Source organism: Microtus oregoni, unplaced genomic scaffold (genome assembly GCF_018167655.1).
Source record: "Microtus oregoni isolate MIOR12 unplaced genomic scaffold, Mior012 000012F_ref0000307, whole genome shotgun sequence".
In the NCBI taxonomy this organism is placed as follows: domain Eukaryota; kingdom Metazoa; phylum Chordata; class Mammalia; order Rodentia; family Cricetidae; genus Microtus; species Microtus oregoni.
This window is the reverse complement of record NW_024543071.1, coordinates 50947997-50971307: the sequence shown is the minus strand read 5'-3', so window position 1 is coordinate 50971307 and position 23311 is coordinate 50947997. Positions and strand designations below refer to the sequence as shown.

The 23311-nt window shown below is 56.4% G+C and overlaps 1 protein-coding gene across 26 annotated transcripts in view; it reads left to right on the top strand.

Moving 5' to 3' along the window:
• The window catches only part of Nrxn2 (neurexin 2), a 116654-nt gene that overhangs the window by 65490 nt on the left and 27853 nt on the right, over nt 1-23311 (top strand). For 10 of the 26 annotated variants that reach the window (XM_041661812.1, XM_041661820.1, XM_041661817.1 and 7 more), the window contains 7 exons: nt 4494-4520; nt 5794-5913; nt 6272-6653; nt 7250-7440; nt 8619-8792; nt 9114-9233; nt 21404-21585. In XM_041661812.1, the coding sequence (XP_041517746.1) occupies nt 4494-4520; nt 5794-5913; nt 6272-6653; nt 7250-7440; nt 8619-8792; nt 9114-9233; nt 21404-21585 (1196 nt within the window). Of the gene's footprint in view, nt 1-4493; nt 4521-5784; nt 5914-6271; nt 6654-7249; nt 7441-8618; nt 8793-9113; nt 9234-13151; nt 14134-21403; nt 21586-23311 lie in introns of those variants that run through there. The other 16 variants (XM_041661811.1, XM_041661806.1, XM_041661809.1 and 13 more) reach the window with 5 other exon arrangements.

The window sequence follows — 23311 nt, the reverse complement described above, 5'->3', positions numbered from 1 at the left end:
GAGTGAATGGCAGATGGCAACTCTGCCCTCTCCCCAGATCTATTCCCTTGGCCCTGTCCTGTCCAGGGCCCCGTGTGTCCTTCTGCCTCCTTCAGTCTCCCTGCACTGGTTCATGCATGTGGTCTCACACGGCTAAGTGCTTGCCTTTGCTCTATTTGGTGGGACCAAGCAGGGGAAGCCCATGGCCTTCATCCTCAGAGAGAAGACAGATGCTCTGGCGTCCTTGGACTGTTCTTGATTCTCCGGGAAGAAGCTGGAGTTTCTTTAGATGAGAGATGGCATCCTTGGTCAGGAAATCTTGTCTTGGCAGGCCCTTGGGACCTAACCCTTGGGATTTAACCTTTTTCCTACAGGCTTACCTTTCTGTCTGTGCCTCATGAATCTCAGAAGTCAGAACAAGATCCAGAGAGATCCAGTCTGAATGCCCCAGACTGATGATAGCCACCAGCCTGTGCCCTATTCCCATCTACAGAAACATGGGTGCTGAGAGCTAATCTCTAGCAGATAAAGCTGAGACCAAACACTTGGTGCAGACACATCTGTCTGCGGATTCCTCTTGAGGGCACAGAGGTGTGTAAGCACCAGATACACTCCAGTGTGGCACCTCAGCCCGGGCGGGGGACCCAAGATGAGGCCAGGTCCATGACTTGCACATAGTGTCCCCAGTCCAGTCCAGCCCCGAATTCCGTATTCCCCATCGTGTGACCACCTAGGGCCTGCTGGACTCCAGACAGGCAGCAGCAGCGAGGCCATCATTCCGGGCCGGACTCACTGCTAAGGAACTGGAGGTTTGTTGCCTATGTTTAGGTACTAGAGACACAGCGGTCTGTCCAGCTGCCCAGCCTGGAGCTGAGATACAGAGTTCTGGGCTGGGGGTCAGAAGACCAGGGTCTAGCCCTGGAATCTTTCGTCGCTGGGTAAGTTAATTCCCCTCCCCAAGCCTGCTCTTTTCCTTTTAAAAACAGGGCTAAGAATCTCCCCCCAGCGCCCGAGGCATCAACCCAGTGGTAAAATACTGGCCTTGCAAGCATGAGGACCAGAGTTTAATCTCCAGCAATGCATTTGTAATTCCAGAAGGGGAAGCAGAGACAGGAAGATCCCTGGGGCTTACTGGCCAGCTAGTCTAGCCTGGCTGGTGAACTCCAGATCACAGTGAGAGACTGTCTCAAAAATCAAGGTAGACGGCTTCCGAGGGATGGACACCTGAGGGTGATCTCGGTTTGGCCTCCAGATCCACGCCAATGTGGCACTTCAGCGTGGGAGAGGAACCCAAGTTGGAGCCAGGTGCAAGGCTTGCTTCTACATAGCATCACCAGTACAGACTAGCCCCTTATTCCCATCCTGTGACCCACCCGGGGCTTGCTGGGCTCCAGACAGGCAGCAGCAGTGAGGCCATAGTTCTGGGGTGGGCTTGCTGCTAAGGAACTAGAGGTTTGGTCTCTGATTTGTGGTCTGTGTCTGTAGAGAGGGAGGCCAGAGGTTCAGAGGTCACACAGGTAGTCAGTCACACCGTTCAGACTGTCAGGCATAGACACTCAGAGGTGGCCTTGAAGAAAGAGCAGAGGTACCAGACCAGGCCCTGGTAGAAGGGGCCTTCCTCTGACATGGACACTCTGACCACTGGGCTCTTCTTCCTTAGCACCCTCCTGGCCTTCTCAGATTTCCCCTTGCTCCTAAGTTCTCATTAGTTTTGCCCTCTTGAGCCTTGCTCATGTTTTAAGTCAGCAGGAAAACAAATGACACCCCAGAGCCCTTTAACTTCCGGGGCATGGAAGAGCCCACGCCTTCCCACCTGGGGGCTGGGAGCCTGAGTGGAGAAGACACCAGGGCCAAGTGATCCCGTTCTTGATACAAAGGCTCTCTAGAGGAATGGCTGGGTGTTTTTGAAATTCCTTGCATGGAGCTGGGGCTGGATATCTTCACCCCACTTCCCACCCCCAGAAGTGAGTTAGACCAAGCCAGGGGACTGTGTTCTTTCCATTCATTTCGTTCTCGGTGGACTGTTTTCTCCCCATCCACCCCATCCCACCCCACCCCACCCCATCCCATCCCATCCATGTTCATGCCGTCACCCTGATCTTGTGTCTGGCATCAGTGTGCCCATCTCTGCTCTCGGGGCGCTGGCGGCTGACTAACGGGTTCCTGGTTATCACTCTCTGAACAGCATTTTGGGGAACGTGTGTGGAAGAGCTGCTTTCTCTAGCCCGCTCTCCTTGCTCTCTTCTGGGAGGAGCCTGCCTCCCTGGATATCCATCTTCAAAGGGGCTTCTGAGGGGAATCACTGCAGGGTAGGCTGGAATTGTCACCTCTTCTCTGGACAGATGGACACTCTGACACTCCTGGTATATCCTCTCCTTGGGATGGAAAAGTCAAGCGTTTTGCTTGGCTCTGTTCCTTTACAGGAGACTGACCTGCCCTTCCAGCCCCCTTTTTCTTTTTTGGACCCTTCATGGGTGAAGACTCTGCTGGCTGGAGAGAGCCCCTGGGACCTGAAACCAGGGCCTGGCACCCTCCCCCCTCATCCTGACCCTCCCTCTGTTCCTGGTTCTTCCTCTTCTCTCTCCATTCTTACTCAGCCTCCTTCCCCTCACTGTGACCCCTCACTTCCTCTTGTGTCTGTCCCTTGGTGCCCAGGCTTTGGCTCAGGGTCCCTGCTGCTCCTCCCACTCTGCTGTGGTTGACGACGCGGACGCGTGTGGAGCTCAGCTGTACTGCCTGAGGGCTCATGACCTGCAGAGCCGCAGGGGCTGCTTACCACCACTGCAGGAACCTTCCCTGGCCCTAGGGATGCAGCTGCATCCTGGGCTGTCGGGCACCTGGGCAGAACTTGTTCATGGAGAACCCACGGGAGGCCAGGGCCTCATTCTTCACTAGGGTTAGAGATTGTCCCCTGGAAGGCAGGGACACACCCTCAGCCTGCCCCAGCCTCTCAGCACTGAGGAAGAGAAGGCCAGGCCTTGAGAGATCTGTCTGAAGTCACACAGTGAGTCTATGTAGGACTGAGGTGAGGGCCTAGCTCCCCTGACTCATATCCCAGACAGTCCCATCACTCCAGCCTGGCCAGTGCCCCATAAGGGCACACTAGAGCTTCAAATGACCCAGGGCTCTTGGGGGCCCAGGATGTTGGCTCTGTGTAGCACAAATACTAATTAATCTTAATAATAAAAACCCAAAGTCAGATATTGGGGTAAATGCTGAAAATCAGAGAGGTGAAGGAGCCAGCCACTAGACAGATTTTTTTTTTCCCCTCTACTGAGTCCTCAGACCAAAGGGGGCAAAATCCTGTCTCCATGAATCCTCAGACTGGATGGGCTGGGCTCCTGTCTCCCGCCACCTCTCTGTGGCCAGTGGTATTCCTTCCTGTCTCCACTTTCTTAGTGCTGGGATTAAAGCATGTGACTCCCAAGTACTGGGATTAAAGGTGTGAGCCATCACCACCTGGCTTTGTTTCTCTGAGACTGGATCAAGCTTGTGCAGCCCAGGGTGGCCTTGAACTCACAGAGATCTGTCTGCACCTGCCTTCTGAGTCCCACGATTAAAGGTGTGTGTCACCACTGCCTGGCCTCTATGGCTAACTAGTGACTAGCTCTGCACTCTGATTTTCCGTCTCGCTTTATTTGTTAGGTTACAAACAAAATATCACCACAGCTTTGTGTAAATATGGGTTTTCTAACCATAAGAGACCCTTCTAGACTTGAAACTGGGGATAGCAATGCCAGGCCCAGGGTAGGATTGAGGACCTTGCTTGCCAGTGACTTGCACTGGGCCTAGAAGTCACATTTTGCACATCTTGGCATCCCTCTCTGAGGCCTTGACTCCTCCTTAGGGAAACTGACAAAACACTTGTTCTTCAGGGTGGAGGAGTACGTTGACCCCTAGTGGAAGCTCGGTGCCCCCAGGGCAGGGTAGATGGAAGGAAGGTTCCTGTAGGGGTGGTGCCAGCCACTGGGGCTTTGCGAGGTCTATGGCCTTAGGAAGGGGGCCCTGGGGCAGACCCCTCTTTTGAGCTTAGAGCTTGAGGAGTGACTTGTCACACCTGAGCTCTAAGCAGGGTGTCATCCCAGAGCAGGGGATGCAGGGACCCTGGCCTGCCCTACCCATCTCCCTCCCAGGAATTGGGTAGATGTGGGGTCGGCCAAACCCTCATCCCCTGGCTAGCCCCTGTATGGCTGGGATTCCCGAGGTGCCCATCTCCCTCAGACATGAGAGGCCTGGGCCCCTCAAAAAGGGGCACACAAGCCCTCTTCCTACCACCTGACTGCCCTGCCTCTTGACTTTGGGGAGGGTTAAAGCCCTCTTGGGGGCAAGAAGGACAAGGGTCCAACTGAGGAAGGGGAAAGGGCACCTGGGCACGCGTGGTCCCCAGAAAGTGGCCCTGGAGGGAACCCCCCCGCCTGCAGATACCCCTCCCTGTGAAGGATGTAAAAAAAAAAACCAAAAAACCTTGTTTTGCCTTTTTTTCTCCCTCCCCCTCCGCCCCATGGCCCCCCCAGACTGCCTGCGCGTCGGCTGCGCACCTAGTAAGTGGCTTCCCTCTTCTTCTGCAGAGACCCAAGGGGTCTGGGACACTGGGAATTGGGATTTAGGGAGAAAGGGATGAGTGGGGGGATAGTTTCATTACTGGTTGTGAGGCCAGGTGTGTGGGGAGGGGAGCAGGCATGGGGTTGGGAAGGGGAATTATGGAGGGCAGGATGGATACAACGAAGCGGAATCAGGGAGAGGTAGTTGGTGAGGATGCTTATGGATTTTGGGAAAGGGAGGGCCAGGACACCTTGTCTCCCAAGTCAGCAGCAGAAGGCAGAAATCTGGAGCTGGGTGGCATCTATTGCAAGATTACACAAAGCCTGGAGACATAATGATGCATCTCCATCAGTGACCACAAGGGGGCAGGCGAGTTACATGGGAAAGATAATTTGGGCAAGGGGCGGGGCATGCTAGGAGCCTCAAAGCCTGCCAGTATACAGGTTTCCTGACAAACTCAAGAGTCACCAGTGAGGGCTGTGAGCAGGGAGTCAGAGGGTCAGCGGATGTAGATAGGTCTGGGTCTCTCTGCCCCCGGTCTAGGTGCTCAGTCTCAGAGAGTCTCTGCACACTGTGCCTTGCAGTCAGATCATGGAAGGTGCAAGCAGAGAGTTCGTGTGCTCAATGCCCCTTGTTTTATGTGGTTGTGGCACAGTGTGTGCATGCACCTGAGGCCTTTTAATTCCAGCACCCTGAGCCCCAGGCAGACTGAGCCCTAGGGACCCAGGGGTAGCTCGGAGGTGCTACAAAGTCCTGCAGCATCTGAGAGATGTGTTCATTTATTGACAACCTCTCTGTCAATACGTGGTCAGTTTCCAAGGACCAGAACCTGGCTGTGGTTTTGCAGGCTCTCTGAGTGCTGAGTAGGGGAGAGCAGTTCCAGGGCGCAGAGTTAAACAGGAGCATGCAGCGAAGTGACAGTAGGGCCGAGGTGGCTTGTGCATGCAGAGGGTGAGGTGTGGGCGCCCCTCCTTTGGAGAGTGTTAGGGCTGAGAACCCAGCTGCTAGCGTGTCTGTGGTCAGGGCCACCACTGGTGTCATAGTCTACACAACTGGCGTCCTTTGCAGTCGCACAAAATGACGGAACTGGGTTTGTGACCCCTGCATGCACTCCAGGTGTGAGGGGAGGGGCATACACGTTGACGTGAGCTAAAAGTGGGGAGTGCACATGCGCAGTTGACGTAAGCTAGAAGTGGGGAGTACACATGCGCAGGTGGGCTCCTTGTCTGGGACCACGTGTCAGCCACGCTCACTCCCCCCTTGGTGCTGCAGGTAAAGGCCCCGAGACACTCTTTGCGGGGCACAAGCTGAACGACAATGAGTGGCACACAGTGAGGGTGGTGCGGCGTGGCAAGAGCCTGCAGCTGTCTGTGGACAACGTGACTGTGGAGGGTAGGTGCCTGGACCCAGGGTGGCACACTTATTTCTAGTGACCTGTGCTTGCTTGGTTTTTAAACTCTGGCTGGGTTGTTACTCCTAGGGAAGTAATTGTTATGGCTCTGGACCCCAGGGACCATTTCAACTTCCTACATGCAGCCTCTTTGGGGAAGTTTATTGGCCTTCCACTGACTCTTGCAGCTTCTCCCAGCGTGGTGGGACGTTAGTACTGGCCCCGGACATCTACTGATGTTGCTTGCTGTGGTTCCGTGTCAAGGAGATGATGCTTCTGGGAACACAAGGCCCCGTCCCAGGGGTCCTTTGTTTGTGCACTGAGTTTCTCTCCCTCATATTGGTCTTCTGTCCTGAACAGGACAGATGGCAGGAGCCCACACTCGACTGGAGTTCCACAACATTGAGACGGGCATCATGACAGAGCGGCGGTTCATCTCTGTGGTGCCCTCCAACTTCATCGGGCACCTGAGTGGGCTGGTGTTCAACGGCCAGCCCTACATGGACCAGTGCAAGGACGGGGATATCACCTATTGTGAGCTTAATGCTCGGTTTGGTCTGCGTGCCATTGTGGCCGATCCTGTCACCTTCAAGAGTCGTAGCAGCTACCTGGCTTTGGCTACGCTGCAGGCTTATGCCTCCATGCACCTCTTCTTCCAGTTCAAGACCACAGCCCCGGATGGGCTTCTGCTGTTCAACTCAGGCAACGGCAATGACTTCATTGTCATCGAGCTGGTCAAGGGGTGAGGGGCTGGGTGTTGTGGTGATGTCCCCTTGCTGGCTCAGATACAGCTCCCCTGACCACTGGGAATCTTCAAGGCTCCTAGATCTCAGGGCAAGATTTACACCCTTAACCATCAGCTGGGAGGGCTCTTCCTCAGCCAAGATGGAGAAACTGAACCCTGGTCCAGGCTGCTGGCTCCTCAGATGCTTCCTTGCCAGGGTTCCCGGTTACATCCCTTCTCTGCCTACTGCCTTCTCTATGGCAGAAGTGAGCCCAGTCCTTCTGTTGCCCTGAAAGACTTTACCCCCCAAGCAGCTCAGACTCTGCTTCTGGGTGACCCCTACTGTATCACTCAAACTCCCCCCCCTTTTTTTGGTCCTCTTGGGTCCCAAGAGCAAGTGCTTCTGTGACCGCCTCCCTGCCCTCATCCTCCAGGGACAAGACTTCATGCCACAGCCTGTTAATGCCACTGCTTATGTTCCTTCCTGTGGCATCTCTTCCTCCACTTCTCCTTCCCGCCCCCCCCCCACCGCTCCCCCGCCAGCAGTAGCTCATTCTTCCTGGCATCTCAGCGGTCCCCACCTGATCTAGTGTTTCCTCCCTGTTGTGGGGCAGGTACATCCACTACGTGTTTGACCTGGGGAATGGCCCGTCCTTGATGAAGGGAAACTCAGACAAACCGGTCAATGACAACCAGTGGCACAATGTGGTGGTGTCCAGGGACCCAGGCAACGTGCACACGCTGAAGATCGACTCCCGTACTGTCACGCAGCACTCCAACGGTGCCCGCAATCTGGATCTTAAAGGTGGGGCTGGAGCCTTAGCCCAGCTCCCCTTCTCCAGGAAGATCACACCCCCCCCCCCCGCAAGGGGTCAAGGCTGCTTCTCTTTCCTCTCCCCCAGCCCTCTTTCCTGTTCTCCACTGTGTCTGACTGATGTTTCTCACCGGGGTCTCACTGGGCTCTTGCAGCTTTCTCTGATGGAACACTGGGAGGCTGTTTCTCACCGGGGTCTCACTGGGCTCTGTGCAGCTTTCTCTGATGGAACACTGGGAGGCTGTTTCTCACCGGGGTCCCACCTTCTCCAATGACTCTATGGTTGTCATTGAAATAGCCATTGCCAGCCGTCAGAGTAGGAGGCTGAGAGGAAGAGGAGAAGAGGAGAAGGGGGAAGGGGAGACGGCGGACTAGGCAATGGAACAGGAACATGAGGCCTGCAGCAGTTCCAGAGCCAGCTGGGATCCATGCTGCCTTCTTGCACATGCCTGCAGCATCCCTTAGCCCCACAGGGTCCCATGTGTGTCCATGTAACCTGGACTGTCAAAACTTGGGGGAGATCTTCAGAGACCAATGAATTTACCTCCTGAATCCCCAGACCCACTCGCTTGCACGACAGTGCTGCAAATTCTCCTCACTCCCAGGAGAGGGCGATGTGGTACAGAGAATCGGATGTGGCCGTCTTCAGATAGGATGCCCAGGGCTGCTGAAGCCAAGCTAGACATTGGTCAGGACTTCCCTTAGAGTCCATGTGGGACGTTAGGCATCCCTGGGGAAGACTTCTTCCCAGAGCCCAGCCCTCAGGAGGATTTCGGAGGGGAGAAGGCCGCTGAGTGGGGAAAGGCTGCGGTTCTGGGAAACAGTCTTTGGGATGGGGGAGCGGGGGTGGAAGGGATGTAGGGCTGCGCATCCATGAAAGGCCCTGATTACAGGCCGGAACGGAACTGGAATCCTACGTGTGGGAGAGAGCCTGGAGTGGGTCCCTCCAGCTGCCCCCACCCCCACTACCGCAGGCATCTGGGCTCCTGAGGGAGGGGAGCAGACAGATGGCAAAGGGAAGAGAAGGTGGAGAGTCTGCAGGTCCTTGTATCTGTTAGGGATACTGGGAGCCTTCCAGATGTCTGGGAGGACCCCGCGGTGGGATGCCAGCATCTCGGGAGGGGAATAAGGTCCAGGATAGTGGGGTGTTGACAGCACTCCCTTTGCAGGGGAGTTGTACATCGGTGGCCTGAGCAAGAATATGTTCAGCAACCTGCCCAAGCTGGTAGCCTCTCGGGATGGCTTTCAGGGCTGCCTGGCCTCTGTGGACCTCAACGGGCGCCTCCCAGACCTCATTGCTGATGCCCTGCACCGCATCGGGCAGGTGGAGAGAGGCTGTGATGGTGAGTATGTGCCAGGGTGGTGGAGCCCCGAGGCTTCTCGGGACTGAAGAAGCCTGTCCCAAGAACTCTGGGACAAAGAGGACAGGGAAGGGACAAGTCACACACTCTTCCTGTGGTCTCCAGCCCTGGTCTCTAGTCCCAAACCTAGCAGTCTTTGAATGTCCCTGTTCCTATCCCGTCCCAGCACCGTGTTCGGTATCTGGCCATTCTAGTTTGGTGGACCAAGCAAGGACAGAGACTCTCTGCCTGGCTGTGGAACTTCTGCAGCCCCTGGGGACGTTGGCTGAGCCCAGGGCATTTCTCCTTCGTGCTCCTTCCCAGGCCCCAGCACCACCTGCACCGAAGAGTCTTGTGCCAACCAGGGCGTCTGTCTGCAGCAGTGGGATGGCTTTACCTGTGACTGTACCATGACTTCCTATGGAGGCCCTGTCTGCAATGACCGTGAGTGCCTGCAGGACTGGGCCCTGGGAGTTCCCATCCCTGTCCCCAGCCACAGGACCCGCCTGGGAGGGAGGAGAGAGGGATTTTGATTCCTTCTGCTCCATCCCACAGAGCCCACAGGTGCTTGCTAGTGGCTGCTGCCCCTTGCGAAGTCTCTGGAGCCATCGATTGACAGGTGGCCTGTCCTGGTTCTGAGATGGCAGATCATCGGATTTCCTTAGACATAGGCCCTCTGTTTTTCTCTCCCTAACGCAAGAATCCCAGCTGCAGGTTGTCCCTTTGAGCCACAAGGTCAGTCCCTAGTGTCCTCCCTTGCTAGCTTGCATATTGTTGAGGCCCCTCCCCAGAGATAACAGCTTTGGCAGCATTTTCTAGTCCCCAGTGGTTGGTGGCCATCAGCTGGTTACAGCTTGGCAGAGGGAGGACAGCTGGGCCAGACATGGGGGTTTAGAGGGGGGTGCGGAGGCTTTGACCTTTCTGATGATTGGGGATGGGGTGGGCAGCAAAGCAAAGTGACATCAGAAGAGACACCCTGCCCCATGCACACATGAGAGGATAAAGCTTTCCTGCTCTTCAAACACAAAGTGCAAGTGAGCCAACCCAGGGCCTGGAAATGCCCAGAGGTAGTTATGGCAGTCCTAGGTGAGACCTCCTGTCTGTCCCCTCACCTCTGTCTGGACCTGCATCATCTGATGGAGCCCTGAGTCATTCCAGGGGATGAGGCTCTTGGGTGGCCATGGGCTTGTCCTTTGACAAAATGTCCAGCCCCTCTCCCCCGCATTTACTAATTCTCGGGTGTGGTCAGCCATCCCAGCTCTGTCCCCGGGTGTGGTCAGCCATCCCAGCTTTGTCCCCCGGGCGGTTTATCTGACCTGCTGTGCTCTGTGCCTCCCTAAACCTCCCAGCCAGCTCAGGACCACCTCAGCCCTGCTTGGCCCCAGTCGGCACAGACCTGCTCACTGTAACCCTCCCCACTGGCAGTCCTGTGCCACCTGCAAAGGCAAAACCATCCCATTTGATCCTACCCCAAGACTCCAGTCGTGGGGATTGAGCTTCACTAGAACTTGGGATCCCTTGACTATGATGGTTACTCCCGCTGCACATGGGATTCTGGGAATGGTGGTGGTGCCCATGTTGGTTTTCCTTGCTTAGGATATAGGCAATCTGGCCTAAGTATGACTGTTCACGTTCACTATTATGCTTCAGGAAGGGGCTGAGAGCTGGAGGCAGGATGTGTGTCTAGAGAATTGCTCCATCTTTGGGCAGGGGCGGGAGGAGAAAGTTCTCTAAGTTTTAGGCTGGTGGCCTGGCTCAGCCTGGGAAGTGCCATCATTCCAAGCACCTGGCTGTGTCTGGTGGCACAGTCTGTGCAAAGCTGTGGAGCTAAAGAAAAGGTGGGTGAAGTCTGGAGCCCCCAAAGGGCTTAGTGTTGTTCTGAAGGAGACAGTGAGAGCTGGAGCTCCTCTGAGGTCTCCCCTACTGTAAGGGGGAGCAAGAAACTGGTTGGGGTATCAGTCATGCTCCCTTTCCTTCAGGGCCTCTCCTCTGGGGTTTCGCCCATCGGGGAGCCCTATACAGCTGCACACCATCACACAGAAACAAGTAAAGACATTGGCTGTGTGTGAAGAGAGTTGGGGAGGGTGGGCAAGGTGGCAGGGCAGAACTGGCCCTCTGAGGATGTTTGGAGCTGTCTCAATGGAGGGAGACTAGGAGGAAGAGAAGTCTGACCTTCAGGACAGCCTCTTCCTGCCTTTTACCTTGGTTCCTCCATCTGTATCATGAGGGGTTTGTGGGGTTTGGGAAAGCTCTCAAGAGTCAACTGTGTTAGAGCAGCAGAAGAAAGATCAGTTGGAGAAGCAAGTAGAGAGAGTGGAACTGGGACTGTTGGATGGGAGGAAGGAGGGGATGTGCACACCAGAGCCCTGGGCTCCTGCTGTCCCAGGCAGCCTCCTGCCTTTCCCAGGCTGTCTCTTATCATGGCTGCTTCTCCATCTCTCCTCATCTCTGCAACCTCTATTGATCTCTTGTACACCTCTGTCTCTCTCCTCTCTTCCCCTCTGTGTCTCTGTCTCCCCCACACCCCAGTATCACTCTCTCCAGTTCCCACTCACCAATATTGATCAGCCTCTAGGCGGTTTCCCTTCCTCTCCTCTGGCCACCACCACCAGCTCCTCCCTCTCTCCCTCTGGGGCCATAAATTTTCTGCCTGCTTGGAGCTGTGTCAGTCCGTACTCCAGAGCCAGGGGCTCAAGGATGGGAGAGAGTGGGCAGATGGACAGGACCTTGGGGACCCCACCCCACTCTCTCTCCTCCCTTGTGTGGCTAAGCCATCACTTGAAAATTCCACTTGGGTACCAAGAGCTGGTCTCCACTTTTGAAGGGTGTGGTGTGTGTGGGTCACTGCCCCCCATCTAATAAACTGGGGGGAATGGCTGCAGCAGTAGAGGTGCTGTCCTGACCCCTCCCTTCCTCCCTCCCTCCCTCCCTCCCTCCCTCCTTCTCTCCCTCCCTTCCACCCTGTCTCTCTATCTCAGAAACAGAGTTTCAATATGTACCCCAGGCTCGACTCCAGCTTGTGGCAGTTTTCTGCACCAGCCCAACAAAGTGCTGGAATTTCAGACATTAGACCCAAGCAGGCTTGTCCTGACTGCACCCACGAGCTCAGGGATCACCATGACAATTTTGCACCAAAATGGAATCTGGAATCAATAGTAGGAGCCCCTCTCTCCTCCCCCTCCTCTTCTATTCACCTTTCCTTTCTGCTCACCTGTCCTCAGTCCCGGTTCCCTATGCCTCCTCCCCTCCTCCTCCTCTGCCTCCTTCACTGCACCCTCTCCCTTGTCCAAGCAGAATGATGTGAGTGCGAAGGCTGCATCCCAATGAGAGGAAGGGATTTTATCTGCATGTATCTCTGGGGCCGTGACAAACACTTTCTAACCCACCCCAAGTTTGGAGAGCAGATCCCAGTGTAGGTGTAAGGATGCCTCCTAAGAGAGGAATGGTTTCTTCAGCTGGATGTAAGTGGACCCACAAGGTTTTGTCCTTCCGGACAACTGTCCTGGAGAACCCTGGGGAGCTAGGGGCTGAGACTAAGGGAGGAGGAGAAGTGGGGAGGATAGGAGGGGGCGTTGGAGGAAAGGAGGAGGGCCGTGTGTAGGGGTAGGCAAACACCTTGACAGGCAGGTGTGTGTGTGTGTGTGTGTGTGTGTGTGTGTGTGTGAGAGAGAGAGAGAGAGAGAGAGAGAGAGAGAGAGAGACTATCCAGTGCCTTTGGGGCTTTGGATAGGTTGTTTCTAGGAGTATGGATGACTGTCTCAGAGGGTGAGTTCCAAGGAGGTTGGGAGTGTATGTTGGCCATTCATTGCCTATAATCAAGCATGTATGTGTGTATGTACATATGCTTCTGTAAGCATTTGGTATGCCAGTATCTGATCACACACATGCACATATGTGTCTGAGCTGTGTGGCTCTCGGCACACTGGTGCCTATAGGGATGCGTGGGTGTTTTCATACCCAAGCCTGTCCACAACCCAGGTTGCACATGTGTTCCAAGGGGTGCTTAAGAGGGCTGTGGCCACATCTCTGCTTGCTGGACCAGCAAGCACTTTTGGGGCTCGTCCAGATGGGGGGGAAGGGGAGGGGGAGGGGAGAAGGAAGATAGCTGCTTCTCTTGCAAGCCTCAGTCCTGTTCAATTATTCAGCAGGGCCCCTTCTCCAGGAGGGGGGCGGCGGTGGTGGTGATGGTGATGGTGGAAAGCGCGCTCCCGAGCGCGGGGGAGGGGTGGGGCGCGTGCATAGGAGAGGCGAGCACCGAGCGGGCTAGCCAGGTGCCACGCCGCGGAGCTGCCCAGCGCCGCCCGCAGATCGGGAGCCGCTCGGGTCCCTACGCCCTGCCCCCCCCCCCCCCGCGCTTCCCCTCCCCTCCCTTCCTTCCCTCTGTCCCTCCCTCCCTCCCTCCGTCCCTCCCTCCCTCTCCCTTCTAGCCCTCTCAGCCTCTGCAGCAACACTCCGCTGCCTCCTCCATCTCTCCGCCGGAATCTCGCAGGCTCGCGCCTTTCCTCTGCTTGGCCCCGCTCCCCTCTTCTCTCCCCCTCCTCTCCTCTCCCCTCACCCCCCCCATCACCCGGATTTGCTTCCCTCCCCCTCCTCCCGCCCCCCTCCCCGGCCGCTCCCTCCTTCCTTTCCTGGCCTCCGTCGGGCGGCAGCGGCGCCGGGTCGGTTCCGCGGTGCTCGCGCTTTCCGGGGAGCCGGGCCTCCGTTCCTTCTGCGCACCCCATCTCCCATCCCGCTGGGTTTTTCTGCAGGATTTCCCTACCATCCCCTCCCCAGCACCATGCCCCCACCCGCTGGCCGCTGACGGTCCTCTGCGCCGGCCCGGCCCCAGCCTGAGGGGGGACCCCTAGCCGCCTGCGATGGACCCAGGCACCCCGGACCTTGGCCTTCCCGCTGCGCGCACCCTGGATTCCCCGGCGGGATCCAGTTGATTTGCTTGGCTCCGGACTGAGGCTCCGGATCTGGTTTTCCTTCGCTTCACCCCTACCCCCCTCTCGGAGCTAGCAGCCGGAGGGGGGCTTCGCGGGGCCGCGCAGCCCCGCGTCCCCGCCCCCGGCCATGGGGCTGTGAGGTGGCCGCCCCCGGGCCGAGATGCCCCCCGGGGGAAGCGGGCAGGGGGGGTGCCCGCGCCGCCCCCCCGCCCTGGCCGGGCCCCTGCCGCCGCCGCCGCCACCGCCACCGTTGCTGTCGTTTCTACTGGGGCTGTTGCTGCTGCTGGGGGCGACCGAGGGGGCCCGGGTCTCGTCCAGCCTCAGCACCACCCACCACGTCCACCACTTCCACAGCAAGCACGGCACCGTGCCCATCGCCATCAACCGCATGCCCTTCCTCACCCGCAGTGGGCACGGTAAGTGGCGCCCAGATGCCAGAGGACTGGCTTGGGGGTCTCGGGTACATCGCCCAGGCCCCGGGAGCCCCAGGGCCGCACCCCGAGTGTGCGCTCCCGGATCTGGGCTTTGCGGTGGGGCCCCTTCACCTCCCATCTCCAGCTCCCATCGTGCCAGCCCCACCCTCACCTCCATCTCTCCATTCTTCCTGCTCACCCGCATCCCTGTCTTCCTCACTGCTTCCTAGCTTCCCCTGTACCTCCTTCTCCCCATGTGCTTTGTTAGCCTCTTCTTCTCCCTCCCAGAGCCCCATCACCGGCCTGTCCTTTCATCCTTTCTAAGCGCCCTTCTTGAATCTCTCTTCCCTATCACCTCCATCCCTGCTGTGTTCATGCCTGTCTTACCTCACCCTCACCCTCCCATGGCTGATCTGTTACCTCCTTCCTTCCACCTCTGCCTACCTGGCAGCCTTCCCTTTTCCCATCCATTACTGGCCTTCCACCATCTCTGGAACAGTTCCCTCCGTCTAAGGCCCCACCATCTGTACTCCCCTTTGCCCCCCACCTTTGGTGCCTACTTACCCTTATTCCTCATCTTTGCTCTGCTTCTGCTTGTGACCCTCAGCCTGTCACCCCCAGCCTAGTCCCTCTGCGCTCTCACCTCCTGTGTGAGCGCCTGTAATCGCTCACACTTTTCACTGCTACCCCAGTCCCTCATAACCTTCAGTCTCCAAGCCCTCCCCTTCCTCCTAAAACAGAGCCCATCACTGTCCAGGCTGGCTCTCATCGCTTCTCATTCCCAGTCTCTCCCGTGCTCAGACCTTCATCCCTTCCTATCCGAGCCCCCAGGATTCCCACTGGGCCTTCTCTCCCCAGCTCTGTACCTGTCACCTCCCGTCTCTGTCCCTCAGACTCTGTGTACCTGTCACTTTCCCTTATTGTACCCCACAACATCTGTTCTGGGTGCCCCATTTCCCACAGCAGTTCCATGGCTATTGTTTCATTCCAGAGACCCTGTCACCTCCATCCCAGCAGTTCATCACTTCCTCACTCTGTCCTGCACCCCAGCTCTCAGCTCTCTGCACCTTGTTCTTCAGCTAATCCCCCTCTCCATTCTGTGCCTGTTAGCCCCCATCTCCACACGTTCATCTTTGGCTCCCCTCTCAGCCCTCCAACCCTTTGCCCCGTCTGAAGCCCAATAACTGTCTCTCCTGGACACGACTCTGTCTCTGTAGCTCTGCCGCCTGGGCACTCTGCGCCTCCCGTGCACCTGCCACATCTGCTCTTGACTAGCTCTGGTGGCCTTCCTCAGTTCCCTGTGCAGTGTGGCCTCCCGTCTTCGTACGTCCACCCATCCACCCGCATCACTCCTCATTTCTGACTGCCCATCACCGTTCCTGGCCAGCTCCATTTTCCTCCATCATCCTCTACAGCCACATTGTTGTCCTGCCCCGTCCATGCCCCTCACTGCCTCCTATTTCTGCACCATCTTTGTTTTCCCACAGTTGTATTGTGCCTGCAAGAAGCTTCCTGATCTCAGTGTCCCATGTCATATCCGGTCTTTCAGTGCCCCCCCCCCCCCCATGTCACTACTATGTTTCATCCGTTCCCCAGGAGCAGTCTCTTCAGACTGTACCTGACCTGTCTTCCTTTACAGTGTCCCTCTCTCTCTGATCTCTGTCTCAGCTGCCATCCTTGCCACATGAAGTACTCCCCAGTTTTTCTCCCACATCTTCACCCCACACCCTGCTCCTGATCTCAGCTCTGCCTCCTCCTTGGCCCCCTGTCCTCCTCATTGTTCTCTTCTGACTGTCCTCAGGTCCAATGCTGCTTCCAGAGACTCTCAGACTCTCACGGTCACTCTAGGCAATGATGTGAGGCATGAAGAGTGAGACAGGAAAGGGTGCCAGGTGCACTGGAGGGGCGCTCTGTGTGGGGAAGAGTAGACATGAAAGAGGAGGGTGATAGGGATGATGGGCAGGTGGGGAGGAGGGTCCAGGAGCTGGGGAGCAGCGGGAGCCAGGCAGAGGGAGGAACAGGGATGCAGGCTTTCCTGAATTGTGCAGGATGTGTTATCCCTCTACCGTCCTAGGTCTCCCGGAAGGTCCTCCTCACAGCCCCTGATGCTGCAGGGACATAGGCCTAGCTAATGGGGATCTGACAGAACTATATTGTATTGCATGAACATTGCCTTAGGGATGTCTTCTCAGGGTAGAAGGGACTAGAGGATGGGATGGAGGGCAGCCTGGGACACTGATGGAGGTAGTGGACAGCTGGGAAAGATTCAGGGAGGAAGGAAGGGGCTAAGGAAAGCCAGGAGAGGAGGAAGCAAGCTGTCATGACCGACCCCATCTCTGCTCACCTGAACTCTGGGGGGAGATGAGAGAGTTAGCTTCCCTGGGGTCTCCTCCCCGGGCTGGAGGCCAGCCATGTTTCCTTCTGCTCCAAGGTCCCTCAGTGTGAGGACACCTCTCTTCATGCTTCTCTACTGAGGCTCCCCTTGCCTTTCCTCCTTCCTCACTGCTTCCCCACTTTTCCTCCCATCCCCCAATCACTCTTGTTGCATAATATTCCAACCCACCTGCCAAACACTGTTGACACTTCTGCACTGGTGTTACTGTGGGGTATGGGGTGGCCAGCACATCTGGGACCTAAAACAGGTGGAGATGACACCTTTCTGGCCATGGATCCCCTTGTCCCAGTCCTGGTTTCTGAATCCTGGGTGCTCTCTCAGTTCCTTCCTAGTTCCCCCAGGAACCGGCCAAAGAAGACCCAACCCCAGCTCATTTCTGAGCCAGGTGCTTCCAGCACGGGGGGGCTATCATGTGTGTTGGTTCTGGGGGCTATCATGTGTGTTGGTTCTGGGGGCTCTCATGTGTGTTGATTCTGGGGACTATAATGTGTGTTGATTCTGGGGACTATCATGTGTGTTGATTCTGGGGGCTATCCTGTGTGTTGATTCTGGGGGCTATCATGTGTGTTGATTCTGGGGACTATAATGTGTGTTGATTCTGGGGGCTATCATGTGTGTTGGTTCTGGGGGCTATGATGTGTGTTGATTCTGGGAACTATAATGTGTGTTGATTCTGGGGGCTATCATGTGTGTTGATTCTGGGGGCTATCATGTGTGTTGATTCTGGGGGCTATCATGTGTGTTGATTCTGGGGACTATCATGTGTGTTGATTTTGGGGGCTATCCTGTGTGTTGATTCTGGGGACTATCCTGTGTGTTGATTCTGGGGGCTATTATATGTTGATTCTGGGAACTATCATGTGTGTTGGTTCTGGGGGCTAACATATATGTTGATTCTGGGAACTATCATGTGTGTTGGTTCTAGGGGTTAACATATATGTTGATTCTGGGAACTATCATGTGTGTTGGTTCTAGGGGCTAACATATATGTTGATTCTGGGAATGGGTATGTCAACTTGGAACTGACTGAACAGTGTATGGCCAGGAATGACGTTAGGAGTTGAGGAGTATGCCGATAAACAGAGAGTTGAAGCCGGGTGGTGGTGGTGCAAGCCTTTAATCCCAGCAATCGGGAGGCAGAGACAGGTGGGAGTCAGAGACAGGCGGATCTCTGAGTTCAAGGCCAGTCTGATCTACAAGAGCTAGTTCTAGGACAGGCTCCAAAGCTATACAGAGAAACTCTGTCTCTTGAAAAAAAAAACAAACAAACCAAACCCAAAACAAACAAAAACCAAAAAAAACCCCACAAACAAACAAACAAAAAACAAATAAAAAATTCCCCATAGAGTTGAGTTCAGGGGTCTGGACCTGTGCAGCCCCACCCCCTGACTGTAGCGGTCTTCCTGGGAAGATTTGTTGGTGACAGAAAGCACCTAAGATGCAGGCTTTTCTGGGTTCTACTGGATCATCTGACCATTCTAGGTCTTCAGAAGGCTTTTGTTATAGCTTCTGTTGCTACTGGGGCACTGGCAGGCATAGCGGCTGCACATGTACTTTTGGCCCTGGTGCATGACTGCATGGGTGGTTTTTACATGGGATGACTTGTTGTGAGTCTGGGTTCCCTAACCATTGTTAATGGTTGGCTGGCTGTTTTCTCTCTAGACTGTAGGTGTGTGTGTGTGTGTGTGTGTGTGTGTGTGTGTGTGGTGTTGACTAATGATCATTTCTAATATTTTATGACTGAGTTTCAGGATCTAGGAGGCATTGAGGAAACTGTGTTGGATGTGGGCAGAAGGTGCTAATCTTGGGCCTGTGGCATATTATGTCTGATTAGAAACTCTCTTGCCGTGGGCCTCAGTGATGAGGGTCTGGCCAGTATGCTATGTACAGTGGGCTCCCTATTTCCCAGCGTGGAAAAGAACTGGTCTACACCAGCCTTGGGCAATACTGGGGCTTGCTTTAGGCCTCTCTGCTTCTCAGATCCTTTCTGGATGCTGTCAAGACTCGGGGTGTTGTCCTGGCCACTAAGGCTGCCTTGCCTTCTTGGTGGAGTCCGGGGCAGGGCCAGGGACAGTTTGCTTGCCTGGCTGAGCTGCGGGAAGCGCCTCCCGAGCGTGGCCGGAGGGGCGGGACTTGGCAGAAGCCCCGCCTCCTGCACCCGACCTCCTCCTTAAGCCAAGCCCCCTGTCCCCGCCCGTGCGGAATCCGTGGTGCTGGAGAGAGAACTGTCTCCCCGGGGTAATTACTGCAGCCCCAGCCCAATAAACCATTCATCCTTCCCCTCTTCTGTCCGAGAAGTGTCTCTCCAACCTGGCTCCCCCCACAGTATAATAAACGCCCTTCGGCTTTAACAGGTCCGCCCAGCACAGTAAACTGTCTGCAGTGTGAGAACAGCTGGATCATAAATCCTGGGGGAGGCCGGGGCTGGTGAATGGGAGGACTGGGGCGCTGGCGCCTATCCGCACCTCGCCGGCCCCTGCCCTTGGCCGCCCGCGGAGGCCTGTCTTTGTGCGTTTATCGCCATGTTCCTCCACCCCCCCCCCCCCCCCCCCCCCCCCCCGTGCCGCGACTCCTGTGATGGGGTCTGCCTCTCCTGTCTGGGGCTTTGTGTGCAGTTGGGTGCGTCGCCTCCCGTGCGCTGGTGTAGGTCTAGGTGTGCGATACTTGGAGCTGTGTCTGATTGTAAGGCCTGGGACTTGGGTTGTGGGCACGCATCCCAGACCCCTCCGGCTTCCATGTCTAACCCGGCACCTGGTTTGAGTTGTTCCGGTGCTCTGGGCTCTGGCGCGGCGCTATCCATGGTGATGAGCGTGCTGTGTGGCATCCAGCGGGAAAACCCGCAGGAAGGGCCGCCTCCTTAGACCTGGCAGGTTTGGGGGCAGATCCCACGCAAATGTGTGAGTCTGGTGTTCCTTCCCTGGTGTGAGAGGACCAAGAGAGACCCTGGAGCCCAGGGGTCAGGGAGTGTGTAGAGGAAGGTCACCATCTCTGCTCCTCCAACCCTACCCCCTAAATTCTACGTGTAGCTTGTGAGTGGAGGGTAGAGGGAGGACCCTGGGTATTAAGGTTGTCATGGAAACCGCCGATTTTCTGGAGAGCTGCAGTGTTGGGAGCTGGGAGACTGTACTGGCTGAGGCATAGCTGTTTGGTTCTGGCCTCCAGGCCCAGTCCTTTTTAGGCAGGCAGGTAACCTGCACTGAGTGTAGAGGTGATGTTCACTGTACACCCCTCGCTGGAACCGGAACTCAACCGAAGGCCCAACCTTCCCCACTGTGCCTCCAGGGCCTGAGGTAGGGAGGAGAGACACCTCAGCTTGCAGGGGCAGAGCTGGTTTCCCGCTGTCTGCTGGGGTGCTTTCCAAACTACAGTCTGCAAAAAGAGGACCATTTTAGACATCCTTGTGGGTTTTCCTTGTCTGCCCTTCTCCTGGGGTCCCTTCCCATTTTCTTTTCTATCTGGGAGGTAGAAGACAAGGTAGGTGGTCTGGGGAGTGACAGGGATGGGTCCCTTCTCCACTCTCGCCTCACCACCCAGGCTGCAGCTTTCCCTTCCCTTCCCAGCCTTCCACACTTGGTGAGCACCCACTCCAAGGCACACAGAAGTCACTGCTCCTATGGGGACCTAGAGTTCCTAGGATGACTGCCTGGACTATAAGGGGGCTACTGGGTGAGAGACCCCTGGTCCTTGCTTCCCCCAGACCAGAGTTCTCCACCTCTGGGTTCTCTTCTGGTCTGCCCCAGATTCTGCCCTCAGGCCCCATCTGCATCTCTTTCTCTCTGGCTAAGTCTTCCCTTGAACCCCTTTCTGCACCCCAAGAAGTGCCTTGAGAGGAGTCGTTAGTAGCTAATGATTTAATCAAGCATTTTATGAATCTCATCTGCTCTGTTTATGTCCTAAAGAATGCAAGGTGAGGCTTTCCTGTTCCCTTCCTGCAGGCCCAAGAGTCTAGTCCTCCAGGCCCCCAGACAAGGCTCCCTTCCCGGAAACTGGGTGACCAGCCCCCCTCCCACTCCCATCACCACCCCCAGGGAGCTCAGTCAGCCGCAGGAGAGAACATGGCGACTAATGGGGTTTATTTTGGGGCTGAGATCGTTAGGGACCTCACACCCGCCCCCGGCAGCCGGATGGCGAAGAGGAGAGGGGGAAGAAGAGAGAGGGTGGGGTGGGGGAGGGCTGGGAGAGGGAGCCTACATCTCAGGCTCCCACTCTCCTGCTTCTCTCACCTACATCCCTCTCTGTCCTTCTCTGTCCATCTGTCTCTCTGCCTCCTTCCTCCTCTGGCTGTCAACTTTCCCCATCCCCCCCATGTTTGCCTCCTCCTTTCTGGGCAGGATTCCAGGCCTTTGGGCTTTGGCACCCAGGTACCCTTGCCTGAGGGTGGAAACAAGGATCCCTGGACAAGCCAGGAAGATTCCCAGGGGGCTGGGAGAGGACGGAGGGGCTGGCGTTGGCAAGGTGCCAGAGATGAGCATGAGTCACAGCTGCCCACAGCCCTGCTCATCTTCCCGCCATCACTTGAGACTCCCTCTTGCCTCTGATGCTTGGCTCTGGTCCCAAAGAAGCACTTGGGAGAAGTTGAGCTGCTCAAAAGCAGGTCTCAGGTCCTTCCTGCACAGGGCATTCTTGCTGTCTGGGTCTTTTTGAAGCCTTTCTCTGGTCACACCCTGTGTTACCTGTATTGCTGCAATTAAAGCTAGGCCTCTCTGTGTGCGTGTATGTGCACAGGTTCTCACTTGAGCATCCGGAATTACAGGGTTGGTGGCTCCCGTGGGCTTCATCGCTGAAGCCTTGTGCCCTAACCCTGGTATCCTCAGGCTCTGGCCCCATCCAACCACAGGAACCCGCTGACTTTTCTTCTCCATTTCCTTCTCTCTGCAGCTGGGACCACATACATCTTTGGGAAGGGGGGAGCACTCATCACCTACACATGGCCCCCGAATGACCGGCCCAGCACGAGGATGGACCGCCTGGCTGTGGGCTTCAGCACCCATCAGCGGAGCGCCGTACTGGTGCGAGTGGACAGCGCCTCCGGCCTTGGGGACTACCTGCAGCTGCACATTGTAAGGACCTGGGCCCAGCCCCTCTCCCTGCCACCCAGCTCCGCTGTTGATGCCACTTCATATCTGTCCCTCATGGGGAGCACTTAGGGCCCTACTCACCCATTTCTTGAAGTTCTTTTGAGACTCGGTCCCTTCCTGGTCACTCAAGAGTCACCCATCTGATATACAGACAGCTGTGTCTCCCAGCCATCCAAGGTGTCTGTAAGCTCCCCAGACACCTACTACTGTAACCCACAGAAATGTGCTCACCTTTAGGGTGTCTCTGGGCCGCTTCTGTTCACTGTACCCCAGCCTGTCCCTCTCCTCCCTCACACCTCTCTGTCCTACAGCGGCCATCTGTGTCTCTTTGCCTTTACTTGGAATCCTGCCCCTGCCTTTACAATACCTGCGACCTCTGTTCCATGACCTTTGCATTCCCAGCAGACCCTTGACCAGGTCTTTCCCACAGATTCTGCTCATGTTCCTTCCTCACTGGTCTCCCAGCTGAGCCCCACACCCCATTAGTCTATAGTCAGTTTATCTCTTTTCCTTTCTTACTCTGTACACCTTACACCTCTCCCCATGACCTCTGACCCTGCCCCACACCCTTCCCTGTGATCTCTGACCCTGTTTCACACCCTACCCTGTGACCTCTGATGGCATCCCATTCCCTTCCCTGTGTCCTCTGGCCCTGTCCATACCTTTTTCTGTGACCTCTTACCCTGTCCCACACTCTATCTTGTGACCTCTGACCTTGTCCCACACCCTTCCCCGTGACCTCTGGCCCTGCTCCACACCCTTTCCTCTGACCTCTGGCCCTGTGCCATACTTTTTCTGTGACCTCTGGCCCTGCCTTACACCCTTCCTTGTGACCTCTGACCCCACCCCATACCCTTCCCTGTGACCTCTGACTCCACCCCATACCCTTCTCTGTGACCTCTGGCCCTAACCCACTCCCCTGTGACCTCTGGCCCTGTCCCACTCCCTTGTGACCTCTGACCCTGTCCCACTCCCCTGTGACCTCTGGCCCTGTCTCACTCCCCTGTGACCTCTGGCCCTATCCCACACCCTTCCCTGTGACCTCTGACCTGCCTTATACCTTTCCCGTGACCTTTGACCTTGTCAGATTTCATTTCTGAGTTTAACCTCTCCTTCACCTCTTCCTCCTCCAAGGTCTTAAGTCCCAGACCCTGACTTCAGCCTCCATCTCTGTACTGGGCTCCTTTCTCCCTCACCTTCCTGTTTGCATCCCACTTGCTGGCCCTGGCCACAGCCCTGAGCTTTGAGGGTAGGACAGGCTGACCAGGCTCTGCGTGCCAGTTGGGGAGCCCTGGGAAGAATTGGGAGGGCAGAGAAAAACAGAGGAGGAGGCTTGTTCCTCACCTGAATAAGGATGGGGCTCCTGGCCCCTCCCACACATCAGCTCTCCAGGTGGAGGTCTGCACCCCTCCTCCAACACTGTGAAGGGAGAAGACCCAGGGGAAGGCATCCTGGAAGCAAGCAAGGCTGGTGGTAGTGGCAAGTGACAGGCGAGGTTCCCAGGAGGGAAGGGCGTGGAGGAAAGCGCAGGGAGTGAGCTGCAGCCAGGGTTGGGAAGAGGCCTCAATCCTGTGGGCAGCAGGGCCATGGTGGGTATGTAGCTGTTGTGACAGGAGAGATGGCTGTGAGTCAAGGTGACCAGGATGTCCCTGGGCCAGTGGTCACTGGCAGAATGTGGCTATGCATTTACCGTTCTTCAGGGAGTGGA